The following is a 14,611-nucleotide window of genomic DNA, read 5'->3' as shown; positions in this document are numbered from 1 at the left end:
TGTATTTTACAGGTGACTTTCATACACATTTATATATTTAATGTTCTTGAGACAGAGGTGGCACCCATTCGGTGGAATGGCCCTAGTTCCCTCCGTCAAGGAGGTTATGTTTTTGCCACTGTTAGCTTGTTTGTTTGTCTGTCTGTGTGCAAGATAACTCAAAGTTATGGACGAATTTGGATGAAAATTTCAGGAAGGAACAAATGATTAAATTTTGGTGGTGGTGGGGCACGGGGGCCCATTGACCTGCCTTGGTGGAGGTCTGCGCTCTGCGAGTGCTTTTCTAGTTTTAATTGAATTTAATGATACTACTATTACATTTGAGGTCAAATTTACCCCCACAAAGTCTGACGGAGGAAAGGAAAATGATATGGTCTGGGATAAACTTAAAAAAACATTTTCAATGCAGACTTTTCCAGAAAAGCTGGACATGGTGAGCAGAGGTGGTCCAACCCTGACGCTAGCTAGCTTATCTAGTGGACATTCTGTGTCCTCAAGAGAATAGAAACTTATGTGAGGTATCCGAGTGGACAGAGGAGACTCAGCCTGGGCCTCCATGGACATAAAAAAGGACTTAATGATAGACCTGAAGCCCACAGAACACCTCTAGGACAGAGTCAGGGTGGGGTTCAAAGAAAGGAGGGTGGATTTTTATAAATAATGAGCATCTCTGTTGAGGAGGATATGACGTTTTGGATTTAAATGATGTATGTTTTTGTCCTGTTGTTGGATAAATATTGATAGTGAACTGCTCCAGATGATGGACATGGTCCAGTTGTGGTTGGAGTGTAGAGGTTTGGAGTAGGGATGTAAACAGTCAATAAGAATTTGCTTGATTACATTATTAATTGTCGGTTAATTGCCCTTTTCTGCCCGTCCACACCTGTCTGAAGGCTACCGGTTTGTCTGCGCTGCGACGCCGTGGCTGGGATAGCTGGTCATTGAACCGGATCATGGCATTGATGAGTTCGAATGTCTGTATGAATATGATGGAGACAAACACAGACCGACCAGTCTGTTTGTGGGAGCGGTACACCCCCGAATAAATACACGCACAAATGTGGGGTCGGTATTGGAGCGTTTTCCCTGGAGGTTGGTCTAGTCCACGGTCAGTGAGACAGAAGTTGAAAACATTCTCAGGGCTCCTGGTTCGGGACACAGGTATGTAATGCATTTGCGAAGCTTCAGGAGGAAAAGATAAACGAGCAAAAAGTTTCACTTTCACTTCTGTGAGGGCACAGACTGCACTGTCCCGTTCCCCTACAGTTTTATAAGTAGGACGGAAAGTGACGCATGCACGCGCGTGGTTACCAACCAACACGCATGCATTCTTCCAGCCGAACTGCGCGCGTGCGAGTACCCCCGCAATGAAACACACGCACGTGCACCCCCCACACCCATCGGCGAAACGCACGTGTGTGTACCCCCCCATTACACACCGCCACATCAACAGGTGAATTCCACAGGAAACACTGACTGTATCCAATGGTTTAATAAATCAGCCAGTAAGGAATATGACATGTTTTTTTCATTAAGTATAGAAACAATATTTAGCTTTTATTCTTATAGACCGCCTTGAAAAAGAAATTCAGGTTCTCAGGAAAATCGCCGCTTGTCAATTAATTGTTAATCGATCAATAAGGGCAACCAACTAACGATTAATGAATTAATCGATAATTTGCATCCCTAGTTTGGAGTTGAACTGGGTTTACAGCTGTAGTCAGAATGGGTGTCACCCTCAATTCATCAAATTCCTCTCTCTCTTTAATGCCTTGTTATTTTTCGGGGTTTTTTGTATAGTATTGATGGTTTCTAGAATTGTGACATCACAGTGGTGATATTCAGAGGTGGATTAAGATGAATAAGTCTATATGTGATGCTTATTTCTGGTAAATGTTGCTGTGTTGTACTTCATAATAATCAATAAATGTTCATGAAAAAAAAAATTAAGATGAGTAAGTCCGTACTGAAGGACCATTAACCAAATGCACAGCCAAACTGGTAAATGATCATTTTAATATCATTCCTCACCTGCTCCAAATCATGTCTGAAATGAGGATGGGGAGGCTGATTGGATTTTATTCCTTTTTACCAAAAACCACACGAATGCAAAGAACAAAAATGTTCATTCTTTTACTGAAACAGGTTAATCATTTTAAAGGTTCAACACATGTTTTTGGATCCACAGGTGAGTGATCCGGACTCCACAGCTCCTCGAACCTCAGCAAACAAAGAAACCGACAACCTTAAAGACATGGAAACTGGACCAACAAGGTGAGGAGGTTTTCTCCTATGGTTTTATAACTCTTGATCCTTCTGCCATTTTAATGTAGATTTTGTATTAACTTTTATTTTCTGTTTTCAACGATTGGTTCGTAGGCCAACCATGAACACCGACATCCCAGCTCATGACAGACTCACAATACACTTCCATGCAGTTCTCTCAAAAGATTTCAACTTTGATCAAAGGGAAGATTTCCTCTTTATCAGTGGTGAATTTCGTACTGGGACAAAAAACACAGCTGACCTGCATGTGAAAAGGTATGTTTATTACTGAATGAACTGTTGATGAATCGCAAAAGATAGATAGATAGATAGATAGATATGTACTTTATTGATTCCGAAGGAAATTCTGTGAACTCCGTTGCTCGTGTACATACATACAAATGAGATGTAAGAATTAAGTATAGAGAATAAGAATAATAATATATAAATAAAATTACACAGCCAGAAAAATAAATAGCTAGCCTGTACAATAAAAAACACACAATGAGATATATATATATACACACACACACACACACACAGTAGTATATGAACATCCAATATATTATCTGATGAATAGAATCCAGTTGGATTCTTTTAAAATTTTGTACCTTCTTTGGGACAATGTCTATAAAGTTTGTTCACAGTTTTGAGAAAAATGTTGATATTTTTGCATTTTTGATCACACATTCAAATGGGACTGATTCACATAGAACATATTAGCACGTTAGCACAGTTTACCACTCAGACATAAGCGACTCCCAATCATATTCCTCCTTCAAATCACAAGTTAAACATTGGAAAGCCAGGCCTGTGACCATCAGTAGATCATCGTCACTGTGTTTTGTGTGTTTTTATGATGTTATGTGTTTTATCAGTTGTCTTTCTTGTCACCTGCCAAAGGACTACAGATGGAAATTAGCTCTGTTGCTACAATCTGACATATTTACAGCTGCCGTTGTTGTAGATGTTCATTAATTTGCACTGTCCCTAATAAATAAATAAAATAAACTAGAAAAGCACTCGGAGAGCGCAGACCTCGACCAAGGCAGATCAGCCCCCCCCCATCACCACCAAAATGGAATCAGTTGTTCCTTGTGCCAGTATCAACATTTCCTGAAGATTTCATCCAAATCTGCCCATAACTTTTTGAGTTATCGTGCTAACAAACAGACAGAAAAACCCAGATGAAAACATAACCTCCTTGGCAGAGGTAATAAGAAAACTAAATATTTCCAATGTCCTTATATGTCACCGTCATGTTATTACCAACAGACAGCTCCCCCTAGTGCCACAAAAGGATTTTATTCATTGATTTTTGTTGTAGAAGGATCCACATTAACTACAGCATTACTGCAGCTGTTCATTACCTCCGCCAGGAGGTATTGTGATCACTTTGCTTTGTGTGTTTGTGTGCGTGCGTCTTTGTTTGTTTGTTAGCAAGATAACTCAAAAAGTTATGGACAGATTTTCATGAAATTTTCAGGAAATGTTGATACTGGCACAAGGAAGAAATTATTAAATTTTGGTGGTGATCGGGGGGGGGGGGGGATCATCTGTCTTGGCGGAGGTCTGCGCTCTCCGAGTGCTTATCTTGTTCATCCTGTGGTCCATAAATGTTAACGTAGTGAATATTATGTTCTCATGGTACCATTAGACCACAGTACATGGCAATAATAAAGACTAAACACTGAGTTTTATGCCATGTGTGCACATACTAGAAACGGTTTTTCATATTTGTAACCTCAGTATTCTTTGTGTTTTACAGAGTGCAAACTGAAGTTACGGTATATTTACGTGATTTTATTTCTGTTTTTTCTACACAGGGATCTTGGACAATGTGGTTTCCTGGTTGAGGGCAGTTTATTGGTCAGAAAGTCTCAGGTTCACTCTGTGCCTGTACCGTACAAATATGTTGTATTTAAGAGGAAAGAAAGAAAATATGTGTATGAGTTTGTGGATTCAACATATGACACCAACCGATGTTTATTTGTGAAACCTTACCTGATCAGTAAAGATGGTAAATGTACTAATTCATCTGAAGAGTTATATTTGCCTGAAAACTTTACATATTTGCTTTACACACAGTAAACTTAACTTTCATCTCTGTGTCAAAGGGACCTGGCATCAGTATGACGACACCATCTGGACAATGTCTTCCGCGACCCAAGAAACCCCCAGGTCTGACCAAAACAGACTGATGTCAGCCCGAATATTTGCAGGGAAGGTAATGCTGGAGAACATGTTGGATCCTCTCAAAAGCTGGACTGACATGAACTGGAAAAGCTTTGTGATCCAGCTGCATCAGTTCTTTGATGTTTACGGGGAGCCGATTGTGTTTAAGCAAAAACTGAAAAGACACTCCCTAAACTATGGAAGAAAGGATGTAAGTTCTTAATCTCCCACCAGTTGCATTGTACATGAAACATCCATATGGTAAATTTTACTTCAATAATTTCTGAATCAGGTGGCAGAGATGTTAAAGAAGTTCCTGTTGGAGAAAATGGTCCCTCAGGCTGAAGATGAAAACATTGAGGACATCCTGCATCACAAAAGGATGGCTGTGATTCTGCTGTTTGTACGAAGACACAAGGATTTCAAAATCAAACTGAATGAGGATGAGTTCAATGACCTCTGCTACGCATTAACCCTGCCCAACCTGGACAAAGACCATTTCCTCCAGTTCTGGACCCAGTTCTCTCAAGATGTCCATATTGTCCAAAAGTATGTACCTTTTTTGTTGGTGATCCAATAATAAAAACTGCATCCCCAAACTAATGCAATGTGAACAATTGTTTCTTTACTCCAATAATTAATGTTCTGCCCATGCAATGATTTTTGCTTTAGAGTACCAGAAATGTTGGATTCACTGATGAACACCATGAAAAAAGGGAAGATGCCCCATTGGATCCTGGTACTTCCTGTCCTCCACCTTCTCACTGGCACCACAAAGGCATTTGAAACACCAAATTCTGGGATATTGAAGTATGGCCAATCTTGGGCAGGTCTACAAAGCATTGAAAATCCTGCATCCATGAGTAAAGAACACAAGAAGTAAGAATGTCTGTTGTCTGGACTAAGCCTAGTGTACCTGAACATCCCACACCAGGATATTCCTGTAAATCTGTTGTATTGGTTGTGCTTCTCTGGTGTTTCCAGGGCTGTGCTGACTCTGATGGAGAGTCACCGCCACTTGTGGGAGGTGGATGCCTTTGCAGTGCGATCCTGTTTGTTCCTGATGTCTTTTGAGGAACTGATGGACTGCTGGGTCGACATGAAACCAGAGCTCCTGGACTTGTTTCATGCTTTCACCAATAAGGTTCCTGAGAACATCAGCCACAGTCACGACATGATGAAGGTGAACAGACTCATATTTCTACTCATGTCTGTCAGTGTTTGGGTCAGAATGGTAACATCTATGTCATAGGGTTTGTAGCTGCAGTTTTTTCTGCATCTGCTGTATCATAAGAATTAACCCTGTGGTATCCTGCACAGAAAGACCCTTCTTAATCACATTAAATGCATAATCTGTGCAGTGCTAAAGTAATGTCCAAATTTTCTTCATTCCGTTTGTTTTTTTAAAGCAGTGTCTGACTTTGGTCCCAGATGTTTTTTCAGATGTGTCCAACTCCAGTCAGGTTGCAATTCTCTCTAACCCATTAGTCTGCCTTTGCTAATGCACCTGAATCACTTCCCTCACAGTGAACACCTTCGTAGATATTAGTGAAGTGCATTGTGGGAAGTGAAAGTGGTTTCTCACAGATTCAGCAAGAAAATGATCCAGTTGTCTCCAACGTAAACTTGTCCAGTCCACCAGGGTCATTTTCCAGAATGAGTCTGGTCGGTGGATGGAGGTAAAGGACACATTTGGGTTCAGCTTCATCAAGAGATAAACTGCTGCTGCAGGGAACTCACATTCCCACAATGCACTTCACCACAAAATTTTCAAAAAGGCTTGAGCAAGGTTTGGGTTTGTTCTGGAAGCAAACAGACTGTGTTTATGATGGAGTCATCTACGAAGTTGTTCACCATGAGGGAAGTGATTCAGGTGCAGAAGCACAGACAGACGAATGGATTAGAGAGAATTAGGATCTGACTGGAGTTGGACACATTTGAATAAACATCTGGGACCAAAGTCAGACGATGGTTTAACTTTAAGAAAAAAAATGTATTTAATTTTTTGTGTTTCAGCAATTTAAGCCATAAACAAATGTACTAAATAGTCAATAACTGTCTTATTTTTAACCCTTTAGATGTCATTTTTGTAATGTAAACAAACTATATGTTTTGAAGCCAAAAAAAAAGACAACTTTTTTTTTTTTCTATATTCTACATAAAAATTGGATTACTTTGTTTTCCATCCTGTCATCTGTCAGCGATTGACACCAACAGTGGTTCATATATTATTGTTTTGGTTCTAGGTCAAATGTTAAATGTGTCAGTGTGTATTTTGTACTCACTTAGTAGAAGGGTGTTAGTTTAGGAATTTAACCCTGTTTATTATGGGATGATTTTAATGGATGGATCAGAATTTTAAAAAATCAGGCAAAAATGAACAACTTTTGAATTCAGACCTAAAACAAATTGTGAAAAATAATAAGACCTTTAATAACATGAAGTGCAACATGTGCATAATATGCTCACCTGGATACCAGAAGGTTCAACGAGTCTTAGATCTGGTGTAAAAAATGCTTTTTTTCCAACAGTGGAACCAATGTTTAGCGGCAGCAAAATTCAAGAAATGAGGCTTTGATTTTTAAGAAACTGATCGCTGAATAATTTTTTAATTGGTCATCAAATATGATAGATTTAGTTTAGTTTATTTCAGACACAAACATAATACAAAACATAAGGAAAAAAATAAAACAAAAATAAAAAAAATAGGATAATAGAAAAAAGAACAACTTTTGTGTCTGAAAGGGAGTAGGAAGAAGCCAACACTTATTCAGTCCTACCCCCTGATTCCAGTCCTCAGACTGTTGCCTAATCACATGTTATACAACATAAGATTGTGATTATCCATAAACACACCCCTACAGACCTGTACACACATACACATAGTCACATACACACCAATTAATGTTTATGTTTACGCATTTGGCAGACGCTTTTTTCCAAAGCGACTTACAGGGGAAAACCAATTAAATCACTCAATCAATCAAATTTTATTTGTATAGCGCCAGATCACAAAAAAAGTTATCTCTTGACACTTTATATATAGAGTTGGTCAAAACCAGACTCTAAGCCAATTTACAGAAACCCAACAGAATCCTCCAGGAGCAAACACTTGTGACTGGTGACAGTGGCGAGGAAAAACTTCCCTTTAACAGCAGAAACCTCGAGCAGACCCAGACTCCTGGAGGATGGACGTCTGCCTTGACCAGTTGGGGTTAAAGAGAGAGGGTAGAGAAGGAGAAAAAGAGAGAGCGATAGAGATAGAGACTGGGGGAGAGGGGGACAAGGGGGGAGTAGGGGGAGACACATGGAGGCGGTTGAGGATAAGTGAGTGGTGATGATGAGGGCAGGGAAGAGGCCGGACCACCGCAGCAGGTCCAGAGATAATCCTGGAAGAATCTGTGGTTATCCTGGGAAAAACCTTATTAGAATATTTAAAATGGAATGTCTGACAGTGCTAGGATAGGAGGTGCTCTCGGAAGAGCTGGGTCTTCAGGAGCTTCTTGAAGATAGGCAGGGATGACTCTGTTCTTGTAGCACTTGGTAGAGCGTTCCACCAACGTGGAACGACCCATGAAAAGTGCCTGGATTGTCTTGTACAAGGTCTGGGGACCACCAGACTATGTTCCCCAGACGAGCGGAGTGGTCGTGGGGCGACATAAGCTTTTATTAGTGCACCTAAGTAGGTAGGAGCAGACCCACTGAGGATTTTGTAGGCTAGGATTAAAGATTTGAATTTGATGTGGGCAGCTATGGGTAGCCAGTGTAACTCAATGAGTACGGGGGTGACATGTGCCCTTTTAGGCTGATTGAAGACCAGACACGCTGCTGCATTCTGGACCATCTGTAGTGGTTGGACAACACAAGCTGGGAGGCCCGTTAGAAGAGCATTGCAGTAGTCAAGACGGGAGATAACCATAGTCTGCACCAGGAGCTGGGTGGCCTGTTCGGTTAGGTATGGCCTGATCTTTCTTAGGTTGAACAGAGTGAAACGGCATGATCAGATGACAGAGGCAACGTGATCCGTGATTATCAATCATGACTCCCAAGTTACGTACTACACTGGTAGGAGCCAGAGGTATGGAGTCAATAGTGATGGAGATGTCCTGCTGTATGGTTGGCTTAGCTGGAAAGACCAGCAGTTCAGTTTTGGACAGGTTCAGCTGAAGGTGATGGGCTTTCATCCATGCAGATATGTCAGAGAGACAATCTGAGATCCGCGCTGAGACTGTGGAGTCATCAGGTGGGAATGACAGATAGAGCTGGGTATCATCAGCATAGCAATGATATGAGAAGCCGTGTGAGTGGATGATCTGACTGAGTGAGGTGGTGTATATGGCAAAAAGGAGGGGGCCCAACACAGAGCCTTGGGGGACCCCCGTGGTGAGGCGGTGAACTGCTGATGTGTGCCCTAGCCAGGACACTTTGAAGGACCGACCAGTAAGGTAAGATTGAAACCAGGAGTGTGCGTGGCCTGCGATGCCCATGTTCCAGAGTATGGATAACAGGACATCATGACTGACAGTGTCAAATGCTGCTGATAAGTCGAGTAGAATGAGTACTGAAGACTTGGCTGCTGCTCTAGCCTCTTTCAAGGCTTCTGTCACAGACAACAGAGCCGTTTCAGTGGAGTGGCCGATTTTGAAGCCAGATTGGTTGATGTCAAGGAGGTTATTTTGGGAGAGGAATTCTGTGACCTGTTTGAAAACCGCCCTTTCGATGGTCTTAGAAAGGTATGGGAGGAGTGAGACTGGTGGATAATTGTCCACTTGAGTGGGGGTGAGGGAAGGTTTTTTGAGTAGTGGTGTTACCTGCGCTTGTTTAAATACTGTAGGAAATGTTCCTGATGTCAGTGGAGCATTAATCACATGTGTGATTGGTGCTGTGATAGTAGGGGCAACAGACTGTAAGAGGTTGGATGGAATAGGGTCCAACAGGCATGTTGTAGGGCGGCTAGAGGAAAGGAGTTTAGACACCTCGTTCTCTGTGAGGGGAGTAAATGAGGGGAATGACGCAGTTGGGCTTTTGTCAGTTGAGTTAGTAGTACCCATAGTCAGGGGAGAGGAAGCAGTGTGTGATGATGATGATGTTGAAGAAGGAAGCGTGCAGTCTATGGGTGGATCAGTGAACTGGCTGCTGATAGTAGACACTTTATTTGTGAAAAATGAAGCAAAATTGTCTGCTGTCAGATTAGTAGTAGGCGGTGGAGGCGGAGGGTTGAGTAGTGTTTTAAAGGTTGAGAATAGTTTCTTGGTGTCGGTGGCAGAATGAATTTTGTTATTATAGTAAGCCTTCTTCGCAGCAGTGACACTGGATGAGAAGGATACCAATAGTGACTGGAATGTGATCAGGTCAGAAGAGCTTTTTGTTTTGTGCCATTTTCTCTCTGCGGCTCTGAGGTTGGTACGCAGCGACCGGAGCTTATCATTGAGCCATGGATGGGACTGGGAGGATGGAGCGGGTCTAGTAGATAGAGGGCACAGATTATCCAGACAGGAGCTAAGTGTAGAGCACAGAGACTCAGTGGCATCATTAACCTCTAAGGAGGAAAAAGTGCTGGGGGGAGGGAGAGCGGAGGCTACGACAGTGGAGAAGTGGGTGGGGGACAAATTGCGGAGGTTGCGGTGGAAAGAGACCATGGGGGAGGGAGCAGAGTGTTTTTCAGGGAGAGACACACTGAACTGAATGAAATAGTGGTCAGACAGGTGTAAAGGTGTGACTGTGAGGGCGTCTGTGATGCAGTTTCGGGTGAAAATGAGATGGAGCTCTTTACCAGCTTTGTGGGTTGGAGGACTGCAAACCCGCTGTAGCTCAAAAGAGAGTATTAGTGACATGAAATCTGAGAAGCTGGGATTGTCTAAGTGGATGTTCATGTCACCGAGGACTAGCATGGGGCAGTCATGCTCTGGGATGGAGGAAAGCAGAGTGTCAATCTCATCAGGAAAATCACCCAGTTGCCCTGGTGGACGATAAATGACAATTATGTAAAGTTTGACTGGTGCTGTCACTAGGATGGCATGGTATTCAAAGGAGTAGTATTTGACTGAAGGTAGTAGTTGATTGTATTTCCATTTGTTGGAAATTAACAGACCCACGCCACCTCCTCATCCAGATGGACGAGAGGTGTGGGAGAATGTGTGGCTGATAGAAAGTGCGGCTGGGGTTGCATTGTTCTCAGGCGTAATCCAGGTTTCAGTGAGAGCCAGGATGTCCAGTGTGTGATGGTTGGCATAGGCAGCAATAAAATCTGCTTTGTTCACTGCAGATTGGCAATTCCATAACCCTACAGAGAAGGACGCACCAATGACTGAGGTGTATATTAATGGGCGGAGATTGGTGATATTACGATGCCTTTTAGCAGTGTGAAACCCCATACGCAAACCGAAAATAACAGGAATGGGACGGTGACCAGTAGAGAGATTGTTCCTCAGAGGTGAGCTTGTGTGAGTGAGGGGTGTAACTGTCATTAGTGAGGGCCTGGGAGAGGAGGAGAGAACAGCTGGGGTGGTATTCAGTGTGACTACAGACTGTACAGGAATTTATATCTACATCTGTATGCCAACCCACATCCACACCCCCATTTATACACACACACCGTACAACATAACAACCTGACAATCCAAGAACGATCACACCCTTCCTTGAGCCAGATAATTTGAAAAAAAAAAAATTTTTGTACATTTTTTTTTTAAATTTTGAATGTTTGGACCCTGCCTAAGGCCTACCCCCTACCCATTCCAGTTTTTGTATGTTGACTGCTAGTTGATTTTTATCGGCTTTATATAGAACTTGAGCTGTGTAAAAAATTTACCAAATCATAAAGTTTTAATAGTTTTGACTGCAGGAATAATAAATGAGTATGATCCAAATACTGGACTCTATGTAAGACTCTGACTGCACGCTTTTGTAATATGAAGAGAGGGTCAAGAGAGGGCATTTAGAAATGAAAATATACTCTAATCTTCTATCTCCTTTGGGATCAGCCAGAAATAGAATGCGTTGATAGATAATGTCCCAAATTCGTGCACTTTTTACAGAGCGATCACTACTCTAGAATCTGAAAATAATTTCAATGTCCTCACAGAGGTGACGGTAATAAATTAATATAAGTGAATAAATATGTTTCCCTTCTCCCACCTGTTCTTCATCACGTACAAGTAATACAACTATGTCAAGCACAAAAACAGTCCCAGTGTACCTGTACGTCAGCGTCTGTTCTGTCTGAATTAGAACCAGCTAAATGTGTGAGGTTGTCAGGTTCTGTTCTATGTTCCAGTCCTGGTTCTGTTCTATGTTCCAGTTCTGGTTCTGTTCTATGTTCCAGTCCTGTGGTCTGGATGCAGATCAATCTAACTATAGAAGTGGGTGGGACTTTCACTGGAGGAGAACTGAACTCATCCAATCACAGTCCATATCTGACTTCTATCAGTGATCAATAGGAACTAGACTGATATCTGGAACCATTTACATGTTCTAAACCATCAACAGATGGACCAGTAGAAGGAAAGGAACACTTGTGATATTTTAAAAAAATCATCAAAACTCAGAATATCTCAAAACTGAACAAACTTTATTGACATTGTCCAAAGGAAGACACAAATAAAATTTGAAATGAATCTGACCAGTGGTTTTATCAGAGATGTTTGATGAAATTGCAAACGAAGACAATGTCAGTGATAATGAAGACGATGCTGGATGCAGCGCCTTCACAATAACTCATGGCCTTTTGGCTGGTGAGATAAAAATGGTTTGATGTTGCATAACAGTAGTAAATTGAGGACCACAAACCTCAGTCACTGTGAAACCCTTGGTAATTTTGTCAGGTTTTCTGTCCAGTGACTAGAAAAACACCCACACCCAGCGTATTTGGCAGAAATGGAGGAACAGGGTGTGTAATATTCCAGCAGGCATAAAAGCGACGCACATAGCACAACGGGAGCTTGAGCCTCCTGCTGCCCCCCCAATCCCTGAAAAATTTTGGAGGGGGGTTAGGGAGGGGGTGGTGGTACCACCCTCGATCAGAAACACTCTTAATCGTCCAACCGCTTGCATTTTGACATTGTCATACCTGTGACAAGGTAAAAGAACAATATATTTATAATTAACACAGCTTTGAGCAAGTCGTGCATGTTTTTTTCGGCCATGCTTTTTGAAAGTTAATCATGCAAATCACGGGTGCACAGCTGGCTGCCTAATGCACTGCCCACACCTACCAACATACAGGGGGATTCTCAGTGGCTGTGGCATGGAAGGTAAATGAATACTGTTGTTTTTCTGTTTTGTAGAAAATATCTGACAGTATCTTACACATGCAGAAGAAACTCAAAGAGGGAAAAAACAGGTGATCTTACGTTTAATTCCCCAAATTTCTCCAAATTTAATGTTGGTCTAATTTTACTTAACCTTTTGTCTTTTTTCTATGTGACAGTTTTACTGAAGAATATAGAAGAGAGTTTCTGAAAACAGCCGTGGAACTGTTGGAGAAGATCTGCAAACAGGTCAAAGCTGCTAAATCTAACCAGGACTACATTCGACTTTCTGTAACCTGCATGAATCTGGTCGCATTGGCCTCAGACTTTGTCGTATATAACGACCAACAGGTTCGTGATGTCAATGATGTGAAGCGAACGATTACAAAGAATTGACTTCATTTAATCTCAAACATTCATTCCCTTCAGGAAACTCCAGACGAAGAGAGAAAGCAGCGCTATCCAAGAGACATGGTCGATAAAGCTCTGGGAATCATGAGAACTTGGATTTATTGGTGTTTCACAGATAAACACCTTGGAGAAAACCCAATGGAGATTGAAGTGAGCAATTTTGGCACATTTTGGAAAAAACTAAATGTTCAGTTGGATGTTCATATCTGATCTCAGAGAATGAGCCCCTTTACGTTTACACTAATACTCTGATCATTATCTGATTTCTGGAGTTATGGGATTAGTATTGATCATGTGAACAGTATCATTAGATTATGAGAAATCAGATTAACACACTTGGATCTGTCCCCGATACTCTGATGTCTTCATGTATGTATACAGGTAAACCTGATTTATTTAGGTTTTTTTTTTTACATCTGAACATGTGGGAAAAAAGAAAATTGTAGAAAGCAAGAGATGTAGTCAAATGTGAGATGAAGACAATAACAAGAAGTTTATTTCTACCGTCACTGAGCCTGTTTACATGACCATAAAATCTGATAACTGTTAGTAATCACATAATTATATGTACTTAAGAAATGTGATCGTGGTGAACCCTGGTTTAGAGGTTCCAGTCCATTATCGGATTTATTTCAAAGGACGTACATACATAGTGATGATAGAATCAAATTTCCTGTTACTGTCTTCTGCTCATGTTTGACTGTGTAGCTTCCATATTTTGTGATTTGGATAGTTTTCCCACATGTTCAGATGTAACAGAACTGAATAAATCAGATTAACCTGTACACATGCAGGAAGACGTTGTCAGAGAGAAATCCAAGTGTATTAATTTGATTTATTATTATCAGATTATACTGTTTTACATCACTAATAATCTGATATCTCTATAAATTGGATAATGATCGGAATATTGGTGTGAATGTTAACAGGCTCATACTCTGAAAGAAGTCCAGTAATGGACTAAAACATGTGAACAGGGTTTATCAATTATCGCATTTCTGAAGTGCATGTAAACACATGAGATCTGATTATTGTAATTATGTGATTATTCTCAGGGATCAGATTTTTATGGTCGTGTAAATGGGGTCAATGACAGAAAACCACTCCTTTGTTGTTTGTGTTTTGCAGATCTGGAACAATGTCGTTTCCATCATCTTCAAAGATGACGCTTGTACAAAAACATGGAAGGAAAGGTTAATCAAGGATTTTGAGGGAAAGTTCAGAAAGGTATGTGATTCATCCACTGCTGATTTTGGTTTCCACTTGTCTTAATTCTAAATCATTTATGACACATTGACTCTTGTGTGTGACTTTAGGAGTCGGCTGAGCGTCAGATTGAGTTCTACTGCTCAATAATAGAGGAACTTGATGGTTTTGATCCACATGTTGGTTGCAGTATCGAAATATGCGCCACTGATGCTGTTACATGTTTGTGCCAGGTACAGAATTCTAGTTCTTCTAATGGACATTTATAGCATTGACATATTAAAGAAATACACATTTTTAATTAG

At 41.1% G+C, this 14,611-nt stretch overlaps 1 protein-coding gene across 1 annotated transcript in view; it reads left to right on the top strand.

The window, feature by feature from the left end:
• LOC115416707 (E3 ubiquitin-protein ligase rnf213-alpha-like) overlaps positions 1–14,611 on the top strand; it is an 88,914-nt gene that overhangs the window by 13,115 nt on the left and 61,188 nt on the right. The window contains 10 exon segments of the mRNA XM_030130556.1: positions 4,092–4,285; positions 4,383–4,651; positions 4,733–4,989; positions 5,113–5,319; positions 5,425–5,623; positions 12,726–12,781; positions 12,869–13,040; positions 13,119–13,250; positions 14,229–14,327; positions 14,417–14,539. Coding sequence (XP_029986416.1) covers positions 4,092–4,285; positions 4,383–4,651; positions 4,733–4,989; positions 5,113–5,319; positions 5,425–5,623; positions 12,726–12,781; positions 12,869–13,040; positions 13,119–13,250; positions 14,229–14,327; positions 14,417–14,539 — 1,708 coding nt within the window.

Source organism: Sphaeramia orbicularis, unplaced genomic scaffold, assembly GCF_902148855.1.
Source record: "Sphaeramia orbicularis unplaced genomic scaffold, fSphaOr1.1, whole genome shotgun sequence".
NCBI lineage: Eukaryota > Metazoa > Chordata > Actinopteri > Kurtiformes > Apogonidae > Sphaeramia > Sphaeramia orbicularis.
Note: the sequence above shows the minus strand (reverse complement) of the source record. Positions and strands in the feature narration are given on the sequence as shown.